This window comes from Plecotus auritus (genome assembly GCF_963455305.1).
Source record: "Plecotus auritus genome assembly, chromosome: 4".
Classification (NCBI taxonomy): domain Eukaryota; kingdom Metazoa; phylum Chordata; class Mammalia; order Chiroptera; family Vespertilionidae; genus Plecotus; species Plecotus auritus.
The window spans coordinates 152,126,548-152,146,173 of NC_137775.1; the positions used below are offsets into that span (position 1 = coordinate 152,126,548).

The 19,626-nt window shown below is 42.0% G+C and overlaps 1 protein-coding gene across 5 annotated transcripts in view; it reads right to left on the minus strand.

Annotated features, from left to right (window-relative positions):
- GSAP (gamma-secretase activating protein) overlaps positions 1-19,626 on the minus strand; it is an 87,759-nt gene that overhangs the window by 4,517 nt on the left and 63,616 nt on the right. For all 5 annotated transcript variants that reach the window (XM_080666614.1, XM_080666613.1, XM_080666616.1 and 2 more), the window contains 7 exons: positions 17,501-17,629; positions 16,517-16,575; positions 15,833-15,864; positions 13,428-13,489; positions 7,155-7,250; positions 5,131-5,201; positions 4,587-4,681 (listed from right to left, as the gene is read on the minus strand). In XM_080666614.1, coding sequence (XP_080522740.1) covers positions 4,587-4,681; positions 5,131-5,201; positions 7,155-7,250; positions 13,428-13,489; positions 15,833-15,864; positions 16,517-16,575; positions 17,501-17,629 — 544 coding nt within the window. The remainder of the gene's footprint in view (positions 1-4,586; positions 4,682-5,130; positions 5,202-7,154; positions 7,251-13,427; positions 13,490-15,832; positions 15,865-16,516; positions 16,576-17,500; positions 17,630-19,626) is intronic.

The following is a 19,626-nucleotide window of genomic DNA, read 5'->3' on the forward strand; positions in this document are numbered from 1 at the left end:
GGTATGCCTTTGGGATCTACTTGGGCTAAATTATTTATTATAAAAGAAGAATTAAAACAATATGGTCAGATAGTAAATCTGTAGAAAGCCAATAGAGAGGAAGGCTCTCCAAAACCTGAGTATCATGGGGAAAACTCCTCAAACTTGCAGAAACCTAGAGCGCTAAGTGCACTATTAACAATAAATGATAAAAATAGCACCCCTGGGAGAAGAAGACATCAGACCAGGAAGGAATCAGACAAGCCCTCTTGGAAAAGCGGCATATGAGGGGAGCTGTGAAGGGTACATGTGATTCCTGGGGTGGAAATGAGGCAGGAGGACACAGGGTGGAGACAGCAGAAAAAGCCATGTTTGTGTGAGTAGACTGAGGCTGGAGTCCTGCCAAGCTTCTTACTAGCCCCTATGAGTCTCCGTTTCTGCGTCCTTCCCATGGAACCACCACGACCTTTCTCGCAGGGCTGCCCTGAGAACCAGAGCTGGTCTAAGGAGCACCAATGGGATAACAACAGTGGCTAATCTCAAACGTGTACTGAGGCCTTCCACCTACCCACTGGCTTACTTGGTCCTCACACAGCCCCATGGAGTGGGACAGCTTTAAATGGAGAGGCTGAGATTCACGGGAGCTGGGAAACTTGCCCAGAATCATGTAAATAGTAAGTGGTGGAGTTGAAATTTGCACACAGGCTGTGGGACATTGACCTAGGCTTCTACTGTAACATAATCCAGCCCCCATCATTGGTAGCTGTGTTAATAGAACAATAAGAACAGGAGCCCAAAGGTAAGTAAGTATGGGGCATGTTCAGAAAGCATTAAGTGATCCGGCTGAGTTGGAATCAGGTGGAGGACAGGAATGACAGGAGGTGAGGTTGGAAAGGTTGACTTAACAAATCCCTTATGTATACCAGGCAAGGGGCTGAGTGTACACCAATGAGCAAACTGCTCCCCTCCACCTTCCAGTCTGAGGGGGAGAGAGAAAATCAAATAATTACCAAAAAAAAATCAATATCTATTATTTAACATGACCAGGTCTATGAAAGAAAAGTGTAGGGTGCTCTGAGTAAATGTAATGGGTTGAATGCTGAATGGCAGGAAGGAATTTAACATTTAGTAGACTTGGGGGAGACAATGAAAGTTTTTAAGCAGCATGGCAAGAGGATTGAGCTGTACTTTTGGAATATTAAAATGGCAAGAAGGAGGTAGAGTAGCAGTTTGCTACAAGGGGTATGAAGACCTGTCTGGAGGCAATGCATGAACCTGGGCAGGAGGTAATGAGGGCAACGATGGGAGAGGCTTGGAAACTGATTGGAAGCGGGCAGCAAGTGACAAAGAATCTAGCCTAGTCCTGGGAGCTGACATGACAAAGAAATGATACCCAAAGCGCAGGGACTTGGATTCAGACAAATCATGGGGTTCTCTCTCTCTCTCTCTCTCCCTCTCTCTCTCTCTCTCTCTCTCTCTCTCTCACACACACACACACACACACACACACACACACTCTTTCAGCACATGAATCATGAGCAGTAAGGAACTCAAGTCCCGAGTCCTGGCAACATCGAGGGTCTGATAACATGCAGGCTCTGCCCACAAACAGATGTTACTGGGCTAGCAATGGATGAGTCCACTAGCTCCCCTGAATCCAAAGGAGAAAATCATAATTTTACTAGCTAATTAACAACATGAGATTCTTCTAATCAGTTTGGACGTTCTTCCCAAGATTAAAAAAAGTTATGAAATTATTTCTGAATAAAGGTTTATAAGTTCTATAGGTTTTCTGGACTTAAAATTCCTCTCCATCCCTGTGTCCATGTCCTAAATATCCCTGATGACCCTTCATCCTCTATCCCTAGGGCACAGGCCCAAGTTCAACAGTCCATTCTTGGCCTCCTCTCTGCATGTCAGCTCTGGCGACAGGAAAAACTGGCTAAAAGTAGGCATTGGTTCCAAAAAAGAGCTTTTCCAGCCAACTCTTGTCCTCGTCCTCCAGGGGTCCTGGCCTCCTCTGGCCAGCAAGGGGAACGAACACAGGTCCCCTTTAAACTGCAAATGCTCCAGCTCTAAACCGTGACTTCCTTTTTGTGGACCTCATTCTTTTTCTTCTTTAACCAATTCACGTTACATGTTTCTGAAACATAAAACTCAGTTTCCTCTACTCTAGGAGGCCTGGAAAGCATGCACACTGACACATGTAAATGAAAAAATGCCCTGTATTTACACACATGTCTGTACACACACATGATTCAGTGTCACTTCACTTCCATTTCTATGTCACATGAGGGAAACAAACATTTAAGAGAAAAAGGATATGCCTGGCCGATGTGGCTCAGTGGCTGAGCATCAACCTATTAACCAGGAGGTCATAGTTCAATTCCCAATCTGGGACATGCCCAGGTTGTAGGCTCAATCCCCAGTAGGGGGCATGCAGGAGGCAGCCCATCAATGATTCTCTCCCATCATTGATGTTTCTATCTCTCCCTCTCCCTTCCTGTCTGAAATCAATAAAAAATATTTTTTAAAAGATAGAAAAAGGATAGAAACTGCTCTTCCTTACTTGACCCATGGACACAAGCTGTTAAGTCTACTCAAAATAATTCTCAGTCACTACAGATAACATTTTCCTGTTTTCCCTCCTTATCCATCCCCGTGAAAGAATGCAATGTTCTGCAGAAAGTGAATTTTTATGATCTCCAAGGAATAATATTGCCCCCAGGAAGTCAAGTTCATTTATTTACAAAAGGAGCTTGAACACCAGGGTGAACAAATGTGAAAGTGTCCATTCATCCCTCTACCAAGTCTTTTGTGTTAATCATAATAATTAAGAATTTAAGCCAGGAAGCCATGAAATCCCTTCACTCTTTCTAGAGGGCTCCTCACAATTCATATTCCATTGGAATAATTTAAAACCATCCCTTCTCCTCATACAATGCCATTTTCAGATTCCTACAAACTCAAAAGAAACCCGCTTAGTACCTCCACTACATGAAGACCTAATAAGATAAGGTGTATGGATAGATAAAGCATAAAGGATTCCACACCATATCAGATATATTACAGATCCAGATAAGTTCAGACATGCTATAGGGATTTTCTGGGCCCATAAATAGCCAAAGTTTGAGCATCAACTAATTCAACTGGAATATAAAATTCAAAAGGTAGCAACAGAACAGTCATTAAAAGCCCAGAATTTGGAGCCAGATTGCCTGGATTTCAATACTAGCTCTGTTGCCTAATAGCTGTGTGACTTTAGGCAAGTTACTCTTAAATTTCCTGTGCCTCAACGTCACCATCTTTAAATGGGAATAATATTAAGTGAAACGATATGTAAGTGCCATTTGTGTTGGTCAAATATTTAATGTGGTTCAATTTAAGCTCCTACTACTCAGGATTGTTATGAAAATTAAATGTGCTAATTTATGTAAAGTACTTGGAACAAAGTACTATAGGCACTATATACATGTTGGCTTAAGATGAATGAATAAAGGAATTAATTAATGATGGGTGAATGGATAGCTGTATATGAATAAATTAAACTGTCTGACATATTATCAATACACCAACAAACAACAAGTGTTGGCAAGAATGTGGAGAAAAGGAAACCCTTGTGCACTGTTGGTGGGATTATAAATTTGTGCAGACATTGTGGAAACCAGTATGGAAGTTCCTCAAAAAATTTAAAAATAGATCTAACATATGACCCAGAAATTCCACTTCTGGGTATTCACTTGAAGAAACCCAAAACACTAATTTGAAAAGACATATGTACCCCCACGTTCATTGCAGCATTATTTACAATAGCCATGATATAGAAGCAGCCTAAGTGTCCATCAATAGAGGAATGGATAAAAAAAAATAACAGGAATGGATAAAGAAGATGTGGTCCATATAAACAATGGAATATTACTCAGCCATAAAAAGGAATGAATTTTTGCCATTTGCAGCAACATGGATAGAACTAGAATGTATTATGCTAAGTGAAATTAGTCAGGCAGAGAAAGACAAATGATTTCACGTATATGTGGAATCTGAAAAACAAAATAAGCAAACAAACAAAACAGAAATAAGCTCATAGATACAGAGAGCAAACTGATGGCCGCCAGCTGGGATGGGGGTCATCGGGATAGGTGAAAAAGGTTAAGGGATTAAGAAGTAAAAATTGCCAGTTATTAAACAAATAGCCATGGGAATGTAAAGTACAGCTTCCAAGCACATAAGAATCAGTCCAATTTTAACACCCAGCCAGACCCACTTCCTTCTGTGTTAACTTTCTTGATCAGATAAACTAGGCTACGGACATCAGAAAAAGATCTCCCTGAATCAGCTCCACTGGTTCAAAGTATCCTAGAAAGTTACATGGGGACCCAACGAGGCTCCCTAAAGTTAGTGACAAACTACAGCATAGTTTAATAATTGGGGGAGATCTGGTGAGCAGAGACCAACCTCAGGCCCATCTCTCACAATGACACCAGACACACAATTTCTCAGACACAGCAGGTCTCATCCTTACACTCATAATGTGCCCTCATCTAGGGACCATGTGAAGAAGAAAGAACAAATCTATTATAACAAAGGATAAAGGAGCCAAGACTTACCAGGAGGCAGAGGTAAAAACAAACTGTTAGTAGCTTCCAAAATCCTGGTCATGATGTGGAAGACTGCAGATTCAGCAGCACTAGCCCGCCTATTGCTGTGGGAAAGACCAAAGCAGCATGTCAGCCAAGAAGCTCATCTCTGAAACTCCATTTGTCTAAGCAGCAGCTCTGAGTACCTAGACAGATGGCATCCATACAAATCGGGAAAGGCTACCCCTGTAGAGAGCTTCAAAAAGATGATGATGACCACCAGCCTAATGCCTAGAATCAGGGAGTTGGCACATAATTAATTATGTTAACTTCAATTCCCCTTCTTGGTAGTACTTAACTCATGTAGCCCCCACCCCCATCAACCATATGCCGGAAAGAGGATGAGTGAAATAACAGGGGCATAACTTTAAACGCTGAGCACAGAACTAAGATAGATGGTGTCAGGACTGGTGAGGATTGCTTTCAACTGGTAAGTTCCAAAAAGGCTTTGCTGAAACAGAGTTGTTTTGGCTCTTTGCACACCATGACAAAAGAATGAGAAATACTTGCGTACAAGTGGAGAACCCAGGGATGAAGATTATGTTTCCTCCAACTGGTTTCCAGTATTTGGCAAATGAGGTCCAGCTGGAGGGGAAAGACAGTCTGTCAACCTCAGCTCATCCCACCCACGCCCAGGGGCCCCACAGCTATGCTTCCCAGCTCTGACAGGCACGTTCGGGGCAGCTGGCGCTCCGGCTGTTCCCAGACACAGAACCAGCCTATCTGAGGTCAGCTCTGAGGCACTGGAATCCCAAATGGAAAGACTGAAAATGCACAGAGCACCCTCTGTCTGTGCGGGCCGTGCCCCAGCTGAGCTCCCCCAGCCTGGCCAACAGGCCCTCAATTACAGGCCCTTGTCCATCAGTGAAGGTCAAGTGCAACTGGGTCTGCTCTAGGCCTGCTTTGTGGCAACAGCCAACCACTGGCAGTGAGGAGAAAGGCGATACTGAATAGCATGGGCTGTGGAATAAGACTGGTTTCAAGTCCCCAGGTTCCAACATTTCTCTAGTGTGTCAATACTAGTATAGCTTCCACTAAGCAGTTATCAGCCATGAATCCAAGCATTGCAGGTGTGGGCAAAGGATGGGGTCTCCCTACAGGCACAGACAAATAACATTTATTCTCAATGATACAGATTCTCAGTTTCTCTTGGGCTGAAATCAAGTAAGATAATGCATGAGTAATATATCCAGGTTCGGCAGAAACTTCTGGAATTTGTTTTAGAAAGGCTATTGAGCCACCCTCCTGAGAGGGGCCTGGGAGATGTAGCTGTTGGCCGCTAGGCCGGGGCAGGCAGATTTGGCTTCAATCAGTAACTGCTGAGGCGGGAAGTCAGGGGCGCTGAGTTTTCTGAGACTACACCTGCACCATTTCAGGTCCATTGTAGGAGTTCTAGGAGTGGTTCACACAAACTAGTGTTAAAACTTTTATGAGGTTAACTATGGGGAAGAATGATATTTAAACAAAAACTCTTAATACTTTGGGAGGTGAAATCTAAAGTCAACAGAAGTAAAGGTGATAGGCAGATGTGTTAAATAGTTGAACGGTATTAGTTAAAAGACTAAGAAAGCAAGTTAATATCAACCTGGGGAAGATCACTAACACATCGATAAAAGTCAGCCCCTCAGTATAGTTCCACTTCAAGGGTGAGTTATTTAAGAAAGTTTCAATACTCTGATTATAAATATCAGTATATGAGAATACCAACCTTTCCTAATATATTAAAAACTATTAAATTCAAAGATATTCTTTTTAAAACAGACACTAATGATTACAATAAAGGCAGAAACTTTAAAAATAAAACATGAAATTAAATGAGGGAGCTAATAAATTTAATCTTCCAGAGTTCAATGCAAAAGTACATATTTGCACACTGGCTCATTTGCATAATGGTCTTACTCAAACTTGGGAAATGGAGTATTCTTTCTCTTTCCATGTACTTTAAAATTTTTTCTGGCATATTATTTCTAGGTTCTAAACAGGGTCAGGCTTCAACTCCATATGCTTTATAAAAGGACCAAATACAGCTTTAGAATTCAATCTTACAACATCACTTCTATTTACACATGAACTGGCATTCATTTGGATTACAGTTTCAGTAAGTGGCTATCTGGTAGATGAGCTGCCAGTCTCATCAGCAGATTCGAATGTAGTGTTTCTACAACTAACTGGAATCTGGCCTAATTGGGCTGTTGGAGCTAATTAAGAATTGAACTTCAAGTTCTCTCATGTTTACATAAACCTCCATGCACAGAAATCATTACCTACTGTTTAATAAAATGCCAAGATGAGATGTGAACATTAGGCAACCATGCTAAACTCATCACCGGTTTAGGCTTTATGAGCATACAATCACTATTTGAAGAGTGCAATAAACCAAGTTCTCTTTGTTTTGAGGTTCTTTTCCCCCTTTCCTCAATCTATAGCACCAAATATCCTGGTTTGAGAATGGGAGACCTCCAAAAACCTGATTTGTAAATCATACTAGGAATTATATCCCTGGGCTTTGGGGGATGGAAAACAGAAAGCAAAACCAACCAGTTTTGAGCTGTAGTCCAGAACCATCTGTTCCATTTTCTTCTTTTCCACACCCTGTAGATGTCTCAAAAGATGGTCTTTTAATTCAGACACCATCTGAAAACAGGATATAAATTAGATAAATCACAACCCACCTGCTCACACCGGCAACTGGTTTGAGTTGGATCCATTTATTAACATTCTTTATCAATATGAAAATATTGGGTCTGAAGATTCCACCAGCAGAAATGCATAATCCTCAGTCTTCCTCTGATGAGCACAAATCCAGGGTGCCATGTTTTCAAGAGGAACTATTTCTGATTCACCCAAAGCCCAGGGAGCAGCTGAGAGTCAAGCTCCAGGCCCTGGTGAGAATTCTCCAACGAATTCTCAAACAAAAGTTGTTTACCATGTTATTTTGTCAGACTAAATTCCTAGAAATGGAATTCATTGGGTCACACACTTAAGGTTTGTGGAGAAATCACCAAATGCCTTCCATTGTGGTTATACTAATTCTCAACTGCAGTGGATGAGGCTGTCCAACTCCCTGTACCCTGAGCTTTGCTGGTATGATTTTTAAATTGTTGTTAATTTGATAGGCAATAAAAAACAAGCAAGCAAAAACACTTATTCTATTTGTCATTTGAATATAGCAATGGTAAACAATTCTTTTCCTTCCCTTCCCGTGACTTGAGAATTTGGCCTAAATTTACTTTTGAAAAATCATTCGTCACAGCCTTTATTTATTTCCCTTCTCATTTGTTGCTCTTTTTTAAAAAATATATATTTTTATTGACTTCAGAGAGTAAAGGAGAGCGAGAAACAACAATGATGAGAGAGAATCATTGATTGACTGCCTCCTGCATGCCCACACTGGGGATCAAGCCCCCAACCCAGGCATGTGCCCTGACCGTGACCTCCTGATTCATAGGTCGTCGCTCAACCACTGAGCTACGCTGGCTGGGCTGATGTATTGTTCTTGTATTGACTTATAAACGTTACTTATACACCAAATGTTAATCATTTATCACAAATATCACAACCATTTTTTCCAAATTTATCGTTTGTTTTTCTGTTTAAATTTTCAATCTATCTTTTCCTATATGTCTATATTCAATAACACACTAAAGGGCCTTCTTTATTTCAAAACTATTTAACTCCCCACTTATCTTATTTAAATTCTTTCATATAGTTAAATATTGTATATTCTACTCCTTTATCTATCTGACATTTCTGTTGGTTTATGGCAGTGATTTTCAATTGATGTGCCACAACAAATTTTAAAACATGTAATACCTGAATTTTCCCTTCGATTGTCAAATAAAAAATGACAACGGCCAACACAATAGCCTCCAGTGTGATGAATCAAAATTATACTATCTTTTTGCAGAATTTTAGTAATTAGTTTATGTGTGCCCTGAGATGAAAAAGGTTGAAAATTGCTGTTATATGGTATAAAGTGGTGGTATTTGGGATAGGATGAATCTAATTTAATTTTCTTTTACAAATAGATAACCATTGACTAATTTTTTAAAAATTATTTCTTTCCACATTGACTTTTATACATATCATACACTAAAGATTCTAATCACATATCATACTAAAGATTCTAATTAAACTAGAGTCTACTGACTATTTTGTACAAGCACCATATTGTTGTTGTCCATGTAGACCATCAACACAGTCAGATATCTGGTAATGACAGTCGTGCACTTCTTTACTGTGTCGACTGAGTCATTTAGTCACTGGCAGGGAAATTTTATTGGCTTTTTGCTTTTATGTTATTAATCTAGATGCTAATAAGTATTAACCTAGATGCTAATAACTTGTAAATGGGATATTGTTTTTCATTATTATTTCTAACTAGTTAATCCTGATTTTTTAAAAATGAGATAAAATACTACATCAAAATAAAAGCTTTTGCACAGCAAAAGAAACCATCAACAAAACAACAAGAAAGCCCACTATATAGGAGAACATATTTGCAAATGTTATCACTGATAAAGGTTTAATCTCCAACATCTACAGGGAACTTATACAACTTAATAAAAGGAAGATAAATGATCCAATAAAAAAAATGGGCAATGGACCTAAATAGAATCTTTTCGAAAGAAGACAGAAGGAAGGCCAAGAGGCATATGAAAACATGCTCAAAGTCACTAAATATCCAGGAGATGCAAATCAAAAAGACAATGTGGTACCATCTCACACCTGTCAGAATGGCAACCATCAACAAATCAACAAACAACAAGTGCTGGAGAGGATGCAGAGAAAAAGGAACCCTCGTGCACTGCTGGTGGGAATGCAGACTGGTGCAGCCACTGTGGAGAACAGTATGGAGTTTCCTCAAAAAACTAAAAATGAAGCTCCCATTTGACCCAGTAATCCCACTTCTAGGAATATATCCCAAGAAACTAGAAACATGAATCAGAAAGGATATATACACCCCTATGTTCATAGCAGCACAATTCACCATAGCTAAGATTTGGAAACAGCCTAAGTGCCCATCAGCAGATGAGTGGATTAGAAAACTGTGGTACATCTACACAATGGAATACTACGCTGCTATAAAAAAGAAGAAATTCTTACCATTTGCAGCAGCATGGATGGACCTGGAGAGCATTATGTTAAGTGAAGTAAGCCAGGCAAAAGAAAGAAATACCACATGATCTCACTCATTTATGGAAAATAAAGAACATTATAACCTGATGAATAAAAAGATAGATACAGAGGCAGTAAAGCACCGAACAGACTGTCAAATTACAGCGGGAAGGCTGGGGAGTGTTGGGGAGGGAAATAGATCAACCAAAGGAATTGTATGCATGCATATAAGAACACCAATGGACATAAGACACTGGGGGGGTGGGATGAGGGCATGCGACAAGGGGTAGGGAAGGCTGGGGGAAGGTCAATGGGAGGGAAAAAAGGAGATATATGTACTAACATATGTAATACTTTAAACAATAAAAAAATATAAAACAAAACAAAACAAAAAATAAATTAAAATAAGATAAAATAAGTATAGAATCACCAGCTTACTAACTTGTTCCTTATTTTTCATTTTCCCAGTTGTTTATTTTGTTTGTTTATAGTATTAGACAGTCTTAGCATCTTCTTTTACTTTTGTTTCTTATTGCATTGGCTAGAATTTCCAGACCATGTAACATTTTAGTGAAAATTGCAATGATCCTTAACTTATTTCTGATTTTAATAGAAATGCCCCAACATTCCATTAAGAAGGATATTGACTATTAGTATTAGATTATTCATTGTCAGTTTTGGTTTTAAGGTTATGATGGCTTTTTAAAGTGATTAAGACGCTTCCCATCTTTTTTTGAAAATAATTTACATACCATGAGAATTACCTGATCCTCAAAAGTTTGAAAGAACAAGCTAATTAAATAACTGTGCAGCCTTTTAGGAGATAATCTTTGGCATGTTTTTCTAATTATTTTACAGTTATTGTGCTTTCAGGTCTTCTATTTCTTCTTGGCTATTTCCCAAGGATACTTTGTTTAACTAGAATTTTGAAGTGTGCGAACATGTATTTATACATACTGTTCTCATATGTTTTAACTTGCCATATCTAGAAGTAGATTATCTCATTCCTAAGCTTGCACAGTATTAAAAACATTTTATTAGACTTTCCTGATGTCTCTAATCAGTCTTCTAAAGATTTTGGAGTTATTTACCAATTCTGATCTTTAGTTAATTTATTTTGCGTTATATTTGTTTGGTCTTCCTAGTGGTAGGATTTCTTGAGAAATAATTCTTTAGTCTGTTTTATTTTAAACCAGAAATACAAATGCCACAGAGATACTGCTTTTTCCTCATTTAAAAAATCCTTAATGTACATTTCCATATGATGTTTTGTAATTATATATTTATTGGGATAATTGACTAATGTGTGTCTCCCACACTAGACTATAATTCCAAGAGGACAGAAATCATATATGTGTTCCTTACCACTGAACACACAGGGCATACAGTGGCTGGACACAATTCTGTGTTGAAAGAATTAAAAACAGAGAAGAAACCAAGATGGCGGCATAGGTAAACACCTAAACTGCTGCCTCGCACAACAATTTCAAAACTACAACTAAAAGACAAAACGGACATCATCCAGAACCACAGGAAGGCTGCTGAGTGGAAATTCTACAACTAGAAGGAAAGATAAAAGCACACTGAGACTCAGAGGAGCTGCAGGAGGCAGAGGTACTGAGATGTGCGTGCACGGAGAGGACTGGCAACTGAGTGCACAGCTGGCTTTCTCAAGTGGGAGGGAGACAAAAGCTCCCAACTGTGCTGAACTCCAGTTCCGGGCGAGACTCTGGGGATCCAGACTCATACGGGGTGAAACTGGACTGTCAGGAAAGAGAAAAGCACACTGAGACTCAGAGGAACTGCGGAAGGCAGAGGTACCGAGGCGCGCGTGCAGAGAATGCGGGCAACTGAGTACGCGGCTGGCTTTCTCAAACGGGAGGGAGACAAAAGCTCCTGACTGCACTGAACTCCAGTTCCAGGTGAGACTCTGGGGACCCAGACTCATTCGGGGAGAAACTGGACTGTCTGGCAGCGGGCAGAACTCGAGGGCAGCTTTCTCTCAGATGTGCTTGCAGCGATTACCACGGAACACTGAGGCACAGGGGCCTATTAGGGCAGGGCTGATGGAAAACCAATGCTGTCTGCTCTGCCCTGAGACTCTACCCCATCCAAGCTGACCACAGAGGCTTTTGCAAGTCTTGTCTCATAAGGGTGTCTCCAGCACAGAAGTTCTCCCAGAGTAGACACAGCTGATCCTCACAGCCAATTGGCCTGGAGGTCAATTCCTCCCAGTGATACCAACAACAATCAAGGCTTAACTACAACAAGACTGTGCCACACAGTCCACAAAGGAGTGCACCAAGAGTGTCCACCTCCGGTAACTGTGGAGGCTGAGCTACTGGGCCCTATAGGACACCTAGCACACAAAGATACTCTATCAACTCAGGGAAGCAGCCAAAATGTGGAGACAAAGAAACAGATCACAAATGAAAGAAATGGAGGAAAGCAAATGACTGCATATAGAGTTCAAAACCACGGTTATAAGGTTTTTCAAGAATTTCCTAGAAAAGGCCAATAAATTTAGCGAGACCCTCGAGGATATGAAAAAGGACCAACTAGAAATTAAGCATACACTGACTGAAATAAAAAATAATATACAGAGATCTAACAGCAGACTAGAGGATTGCAAGAATCAAGTCAAAGATTTGAAATACAAAGAAGCAAAAAACACTCAACCAGAAAAGCAAAAAGCAAAAATATGAAGATAGTGTAAGAAGACTCTGGGACAACTTCAAGCGTACCAACATCAGAATTATGGGGATGCCAAAAGAAGAGAGAGAGCAAGATACTGAAAACCTATTTGAAGAAATAATGACAGAAAACTTCCCCCACCTGGTGAAAGAAATAGACTTACAACTCCAGGAAGTGCAGAGAACCCTAAACAAAAGGAATCCAAAGAGGACCACACCAAGACACATCATAATTAAAATGCCAAGAGCAAAAGACAAAGAGAGAATATTAAAAGCAGCAAGAGAAAAACAGTTAGTTACCTACAAGGGAGCACCCATACGACTGTCAGCTGATTTCTCAACAGAAACTATGCAGGCCAGAAGGGAGTGGCAAGAAATATTCAAAGTGATAAATAGCAAGAACCTACAACCAAGATTACTCTACCCAGCAAAGCTATCATTCAAAACTGAAGGTCAGATAAAGAGCTTCACAAATAAGAAAAAGCTAAAGGAGTTCATCACCACCAAACCAGTATATGAAATGCTGAAAGGTACTCTTTAAGAAGAGGAAGAAGAAGAAAAAGGTAAAGATAAGAATTATGAACAACAAATACATATCTATCAACAGTGAATCTAAAAATCAAGTGAATAAAAAATCTGATGAACAGAATAAACTGGTGAATATAATAGAATCAGGGGCATAGAAAGGGAGTGGACTGACAATACTCGGGGGGAAAGGGGTGTGGGGGGTGTGGGAAGAGACTGGACAAATGTCGTACACCTATGGATGAGGACAGTGAGAGGGAGGTAAGGGCAGAGGGTGGGGTGGGAACTGGGTGGAGGGGAGCTATGGGGGGAAAAAGAGGAACAATTATAATAATCTGAACAATAAAGATTTATTAAATTTTTAAAAAAAGAAAGAATGAAAAACAAGATCAGGATGAGAAGTACGATCTAGCGCTTTCCTCCCTTCTTGGAGCCCACGGTTTGCTGCCACTTCAGTGTCCCAGAGACCACTCACCAGCCCCACAAGCAGCCTCTGGTGGCTGTCTTCCTCCTGCAAAAGGGGTGTCACTCTTGGCTCTGAAACGAAACAGAGCAATTGTCAAGCAGGAAATGGGCTGGAAAAAATGGAATCCGCCTGGGTTTCCCCTCTCTTAGTCATTGGGAAAACATGACAGTTCCCTGATAAAATAAAAAATTTTCACTAGGTTAGTGTGACCTACTCCTGCAAGCTGAACTTCTCACTCAGGTGACTGCAAGAGAGCTCTGAGCAGCAGATTCAGGTCGAGACCCAGGAGAGAACAAAGGAAGGGAGGAAGGAAGGAAGAAGGAACACATCTCCCAACAGCAACAGGCTCTGGCTTTGATTTCTCTTCAACACAAAACCTCACCACTGTCTAAGAACTTCTGCTTCCTGGGAGACAGAGTAACCTCTCTAAACTCTAAGGGGGACACAACACAGAAACGGGGACCTGTTGGAAGGATCACATGACTCCCTTCTTTCTGGCCTCCCATAGTTCAGTGTCTTCAGGAATTACTAAGCTGAGGGGACCAATTACTGTGGCAATAATACTAATGAGTATAAGTTATCAGACTGAAAGCAACTAGATCAAGATGGAAAAGTGATATGGGAAGGTCAAATCCAATGGCGCTTTCTCCACCGTGACTTGCACTTCACCAGCAAGACTGGGAGGGGGAGCAGGCTAGCAGTCTCATTGGACGATCTGCTCTAACACTCCTCTGAGGGCACCTGGGCACCTGGGCACCTCTGCCCTGCTCTTCCTGTCCCAGAGCCTGAGGCACAGCGCCGGTCAGGAGGACTGGACGCTGCTGGTCCCTGGGCTGAGGACTCCTGGCGGGAGGCATGAATGCCTCTTGACACCTCAGGAGAAATCCTACATGGATCCCACATGACCTTCAAGATTAAGATGAAACAATGCAGGACTTGAGCCCAGCTGCCCTGGATTTCACACGAGTGTTCCCTTTCTGGCAGTGATGTCATCCTTCCTAGGAAACTGGCACACGCAAAGCAGCGAGAGGAAGGGGCAAGTTCCCAAAAAGGTGTCAAGAGATGATGACTCGTCACAGGACGCCAGCAGGCCTGAAGGACAGGAGCAGAAGGGGCTCCTCTGGGGTGGGGAGGGAGGGGGCGGAGCACAACAGAAACAGACCACAGCAACATTTCCCGTATTGCGACCCCCTGAATCCCACACGTTCACACCCCGCGCACTGGCAGGACGCTGCCGATGGCTGCTGCCAGGTGCTGGTGATGCAACCCCTGGCTTCACATGGATGCTCTGGTGACAGGCAGAGGCTGGGCCCTGGGGCCATGCAGTGGGCCCAGGCTCCGTCTGCCTGGGCTGGCTGACAAATTCACCGTCACGGTGCATGAGGGTGGAGTCCATAGCTGCGGCTGTGCAGCAATACACTGTATAAAACAATTTCCGTTAGGGTCACCCAACATACACCTAACAACAGGTCCATAAACATAAGTGAGATATAAAAACAACTTTTTAAATAAAGACCGACTTGTATGAACCCTGAGAGTTCTACTGACAAGACCACAAAAGGGCTTATACCTGGACATGCTTAGCATTCTCCTCCCCCAGTTTTCCCAGCTAAGTCCCCCTTGGTTGTCAAGACTCTCCCCAACCATCCCTACACCTGGCCTCACCCCTGGCCCCTTGCCCCTCACACCTGCACCCTGAGCTTACATAACACCTGTCACCTGGTTTAGAAATTATATGTTAGCATTTCTTCCTCATACACGAATGATATACCAGCCACTCCAGGTATCCCACATGGGCCAAGAGCTATAGCATTTACTCTCCTTTTCTCCTCACCCTTGCCCTGAGGAGGACCATACAAAATGGTTAAATGGTTTGCCTAAAAGGACACGGTTAGCATGAGGCCCAGCTGGAGTGTAAGCCCCGCCCTGTCTGGCTCCAAGCCCAGGATCTTCCCCCACATCACTTACTTAGGGGCTCCTCATCTTTGCGCCCCTATGACCTCACCCAGTGAGTGCCCAAGTGTCAACCAAAATGAAAGCAGCACACAAGTCAAAGGCCCTTGTATGATCAGACAGCTGGAGGGAGTGGCGCCCTGAGCCAAGGGAATTTCCAAAGTGCATCCTGTGGGTACAGCCAGCGGGCATGTTAACTAGATCCACTCCATGCGAGAAAATAATGAAAACCAGAGGCCAGCACTCAGGGACCATCCGGCAAAAGCACACTCAGCAGCTGTCCCTGAAGGTCCTGGTGCCAAGCAGACATGGATGGAGTTCGGACAGGAAGATGTTAAAGGTGCTGCCTCCACTGCACTGTTGGAAGTGGGTTTCTTGCCAACCCCCAGTGGAAGGACGAAGGGTGTTACAAACAAAACACTGACTGGAATCCAAAGGCTCGATTACAGGTCTTTTCTTACCCGAATTCTTTGCTTCTAGGTTAGAAATCACCCTACAAAGAAATTAGCCAATGTTATTCACACAGGAAACATTCTTTTTTTTTTTTTTTTAATGAAAGCCACAATACCGTACAATGATATCCTCCTTTGACAACCCCTGCAGAAACTGTTCTCAGGCTGGTGAAAACCTCAAAAACTTTAATCAACTTGGCAAAAGCCACATTAGGCAATTATAAAACTCAAAGCCCTTTAGTGCAAACAATGACAATAATTTAGAACAATTGCAGCTCTCGGTTATTGGAAATAATGGGAACAGAAAATAGAACAGAGGTTGGAATGGGGCCTATACTGAGATGACTCACTATCCAGAAAATCTGCTTTCAAAATAAGAGCAAGCTCACAGGCCAATATCACTTTTTAAATCAGCCTTCTGTCTGTACCCCCCTAAAGTGCTCAATTAATAAGAGCTTTCTTTACCACTTCCTTATAACCATCCATAGGGTGCAAACCTGTAAGGCTTAACAGATACACTTTTCCACCAGAAACTCTGGCATCAAATTCCAGAATAGGGCCCCGCTGGCTGCATTCACTAAGCTGACAGCATCATGATACACAAAGAAAGTAAGCTACTTCCAAGAAAAGTAGCCAAAAAATAATGCAAATGATAACCATCTTATAGATACAAGAATCCCCAGTTTCACTTACTTTACTGCATTATCAAGAATATTCCTCACATAAGCCTTGGACCTTCTTTTTCCTGTTTTCTAGGAGTGAGAATATGTCAGAGGTATAAAAGCTGAAGGTGTTATGGGTGACATTTTTCACATCAAGGACATAATGTAATACAATTAAGAGTTTCAGGAAAAAGAAATATACCTTACAGGTAAACAGGTAAAATACATAGATTATTAAAACTTTGTTTCTCTAAAACTATTATAAATTTACTAGAGGCCCGGTGCACAGATTTGTGCACTGGTGGGATCCCTCAGCCTGGCCTGCAGGTATCGGGCTAAAACCAGCTCTCCAGCATCCCCCGAGGGGTCCCAGATTGCGAGAGGGCAGTTCTCAGGTGACGCACCCCAGAATCGAGCTCCCTCCTCTCTGGTTCCAGGTGCATCACCCGAGAACTGCAGCTGCCAAGTCACCGCAGCTGCCAAGTCTCTGCAGCTCAGCAGCTCCTAGGTTGAGCATCTGCCCCCTGGTGGTCAGTGCGCTTCATAGCTACCAGTTGGACAGTCAGATGGTTACTCAGGCTTTTATATATACAGATAGGACATTGTAAGTCAACTATACATTATATACAATAACACTACAGTTATATACAACATTCCTCAGGTACTCTTCACCCACAATCTCCCCAATGTTTACATCTTATATAAATGACTATACGTGGTACGCTATCCAAATCAGACACTGATACTGGTATCGTGCGTGTACAGTGTTGCCATTTGATCACATGCGTAGATTCATGTACCACCACAGTCAGGAGACAGAAGGGCTCTATCACCCAAAGAAGCATCAGAGAAGCACCTCTGACTGCCTATTGGGAGATTGGTAGCAACAACGTAAAAGTGCCTGGCAACTGGGGAGGTGCTGCAAATGTAAGGCAGCCTTATGACTTCCGGGTATCACCTGGATCTAACATGCATGCTTTTGCTTCTTGCTTTGTTCTCATGAACCCACACGTACCTCTTCCGAGATCAGGCTGTGCCACTCTCTCCTGACCACGCTGTTGTTATAGTGTAAGTGTGGCTTGGAGTACTTAACATATTCCAGGTTGGCGTTCAGTTTTTCCCAGTAGTTCTTAACGCTATGCACCTGTAGGGGACAAAAACATCCATGAGCTTGAGCAATGGGCCCTGTTGGCCAAACTACCCAGAAGGGCCACACAAGCCTGCTGCAAACCTGGGATCCCTTACTTCCTCAGCTCGTATGGGGCAGCATTTCCGAGTGAATACTTCCCACGAAGGATGGCGTCTCATCCCAATAGGGATTCTAAAGTAGAGAGGTTTAAAGAGTCTTTACTTCCCCACTTCCTTTCCTACTCCCTTTCACACAGAGAGCCGCTGCTCACTTCCCCAAACTGATATGACTGCCCTGGTTAAGGCTAAGCGGGTCAGCCTACGTTAAACACACAGTGTTGTACCAACAATGCCATGTTCAGCCAAAGAATGTTCATGAGATTTGGAACACATGGAATAGGCTCACTTTCCCACCAAGCTTATTCACTTCCAAAAATTTACTTCTCAAAATGTAGGAATCAGAAAGGCAAAGTGAACTAGTTTCATATCCAGTTGTCAAATACTCCAGAACAGAATAGTTGGCATCCTATCTAGGTCTTGGACTTATGGATACAATTGTACTACCCTGAAGCAAGAATGTACCCATTATGTTCATTTTTAAATTAAATGAAATATTAAGCCTCTTCAATGTTGAAGGCTATAGTGACACAAATTGTTTGGGGTTTTTTAAATATATTTTTTACAGAGAGGAAGGGAGAGAGATAGAGAGTTAAAAACATCGATGAGAGAGAAACATTGATCAGCTGCCTCCTGCACACCTCCTACTGGGGATGTGCCCGCAACCAAAGTACATGCCCTTGGCCGGAATCAAACCTGGGACCTTTCAGTCTGCAGGCTGACACTCTGTCCACTGAGCCAAACCAGTTAGGACACAAATTGTTTTTTTTTTTAATCAATGAAGAAAAATTTATGATACACACGTTCTTGCCAATGTGTGTATCATATAAAATATGCAATTATAAGACCTGAATGGGTCCAAGGTTGCAATGTGAGGCCATAAACCGAAGTGAGCTAATGCTTACTGTGGTAACAGACTTGGCTGTATTGCAAGAGAAAAAAATAAGAAATAAAATATGCCTCAGCCAAGAAACATGCCACCCTATCCAGTTTGGATCAGTGGATAGAGCGCTGGCCTGGGGACTGAGGGTCCTGGGTTTAATTCCAGTCAAGGGCACATGCCGGGGCTGCGGGCTCAATGCCCGGTAGGGGGTGTGCAGAGGCAGCTGATCAATGATTCTCTCTCATCATTGATGTTTCTATCTCTCTCTCCCTCTCCCTTCCTCTCTGAAATCAATAAAAATATATTTAAGTAAAGAAAAGAAAAAAAAGAGAAGAGAAAAGGAGAGAAAAGAAAAGAAAAGAAGAGAAAAGAAAAGAAAAGAAAAGAAAAGAAAAGAAAAGAAAAGAAACATGCCCTTATGATAAACAAGAGCACATTGTCCAAATTCTTACTGAACCGACAGTCATAATTGGTTCGAAATGGGTTTTGGAATATCTGTGAAGTTAGTTACATAATAATAACTGCCGTTTTAGGAGCCTGAAAGCCCAGTCCAGCCAACAATCCTCACAAAGACAAAAAATATTTCCAAGACAGTATCATTTCTAGGGGAAATCGTAACACTGGAGTCAGGTCATACTCCCCACTTGACCTCTCATTCACCTTTTCTTTTGTTTTCCGTTTATTTATACTGAATGTGTCTTTATTCATCCTTTGTACTTCCTTGTATTGAGAAATAATAATAATGAAAATAAATCCTGCTACTATTAGGTCCCTGATGGTTAAGTCACTGCAACTTTCTTGCTATTTCACCTCTGGGCCCAGGCACACTGCAGCCAAAAGCCAGAAACTTATTGGTGTTGTGGTGACATCTAGTGGTCAATTAAGCTATCAGCTTTGCCTGCACTGGACAGGCGTTCCACCATGCGGCCCGCAGGTATGTCAGGGGAGGAATGCGGGTGTCCTTCTACCCGTCACAGGGCCTCTTCCCCTCAGACCAATTGCCACCCTCCCAT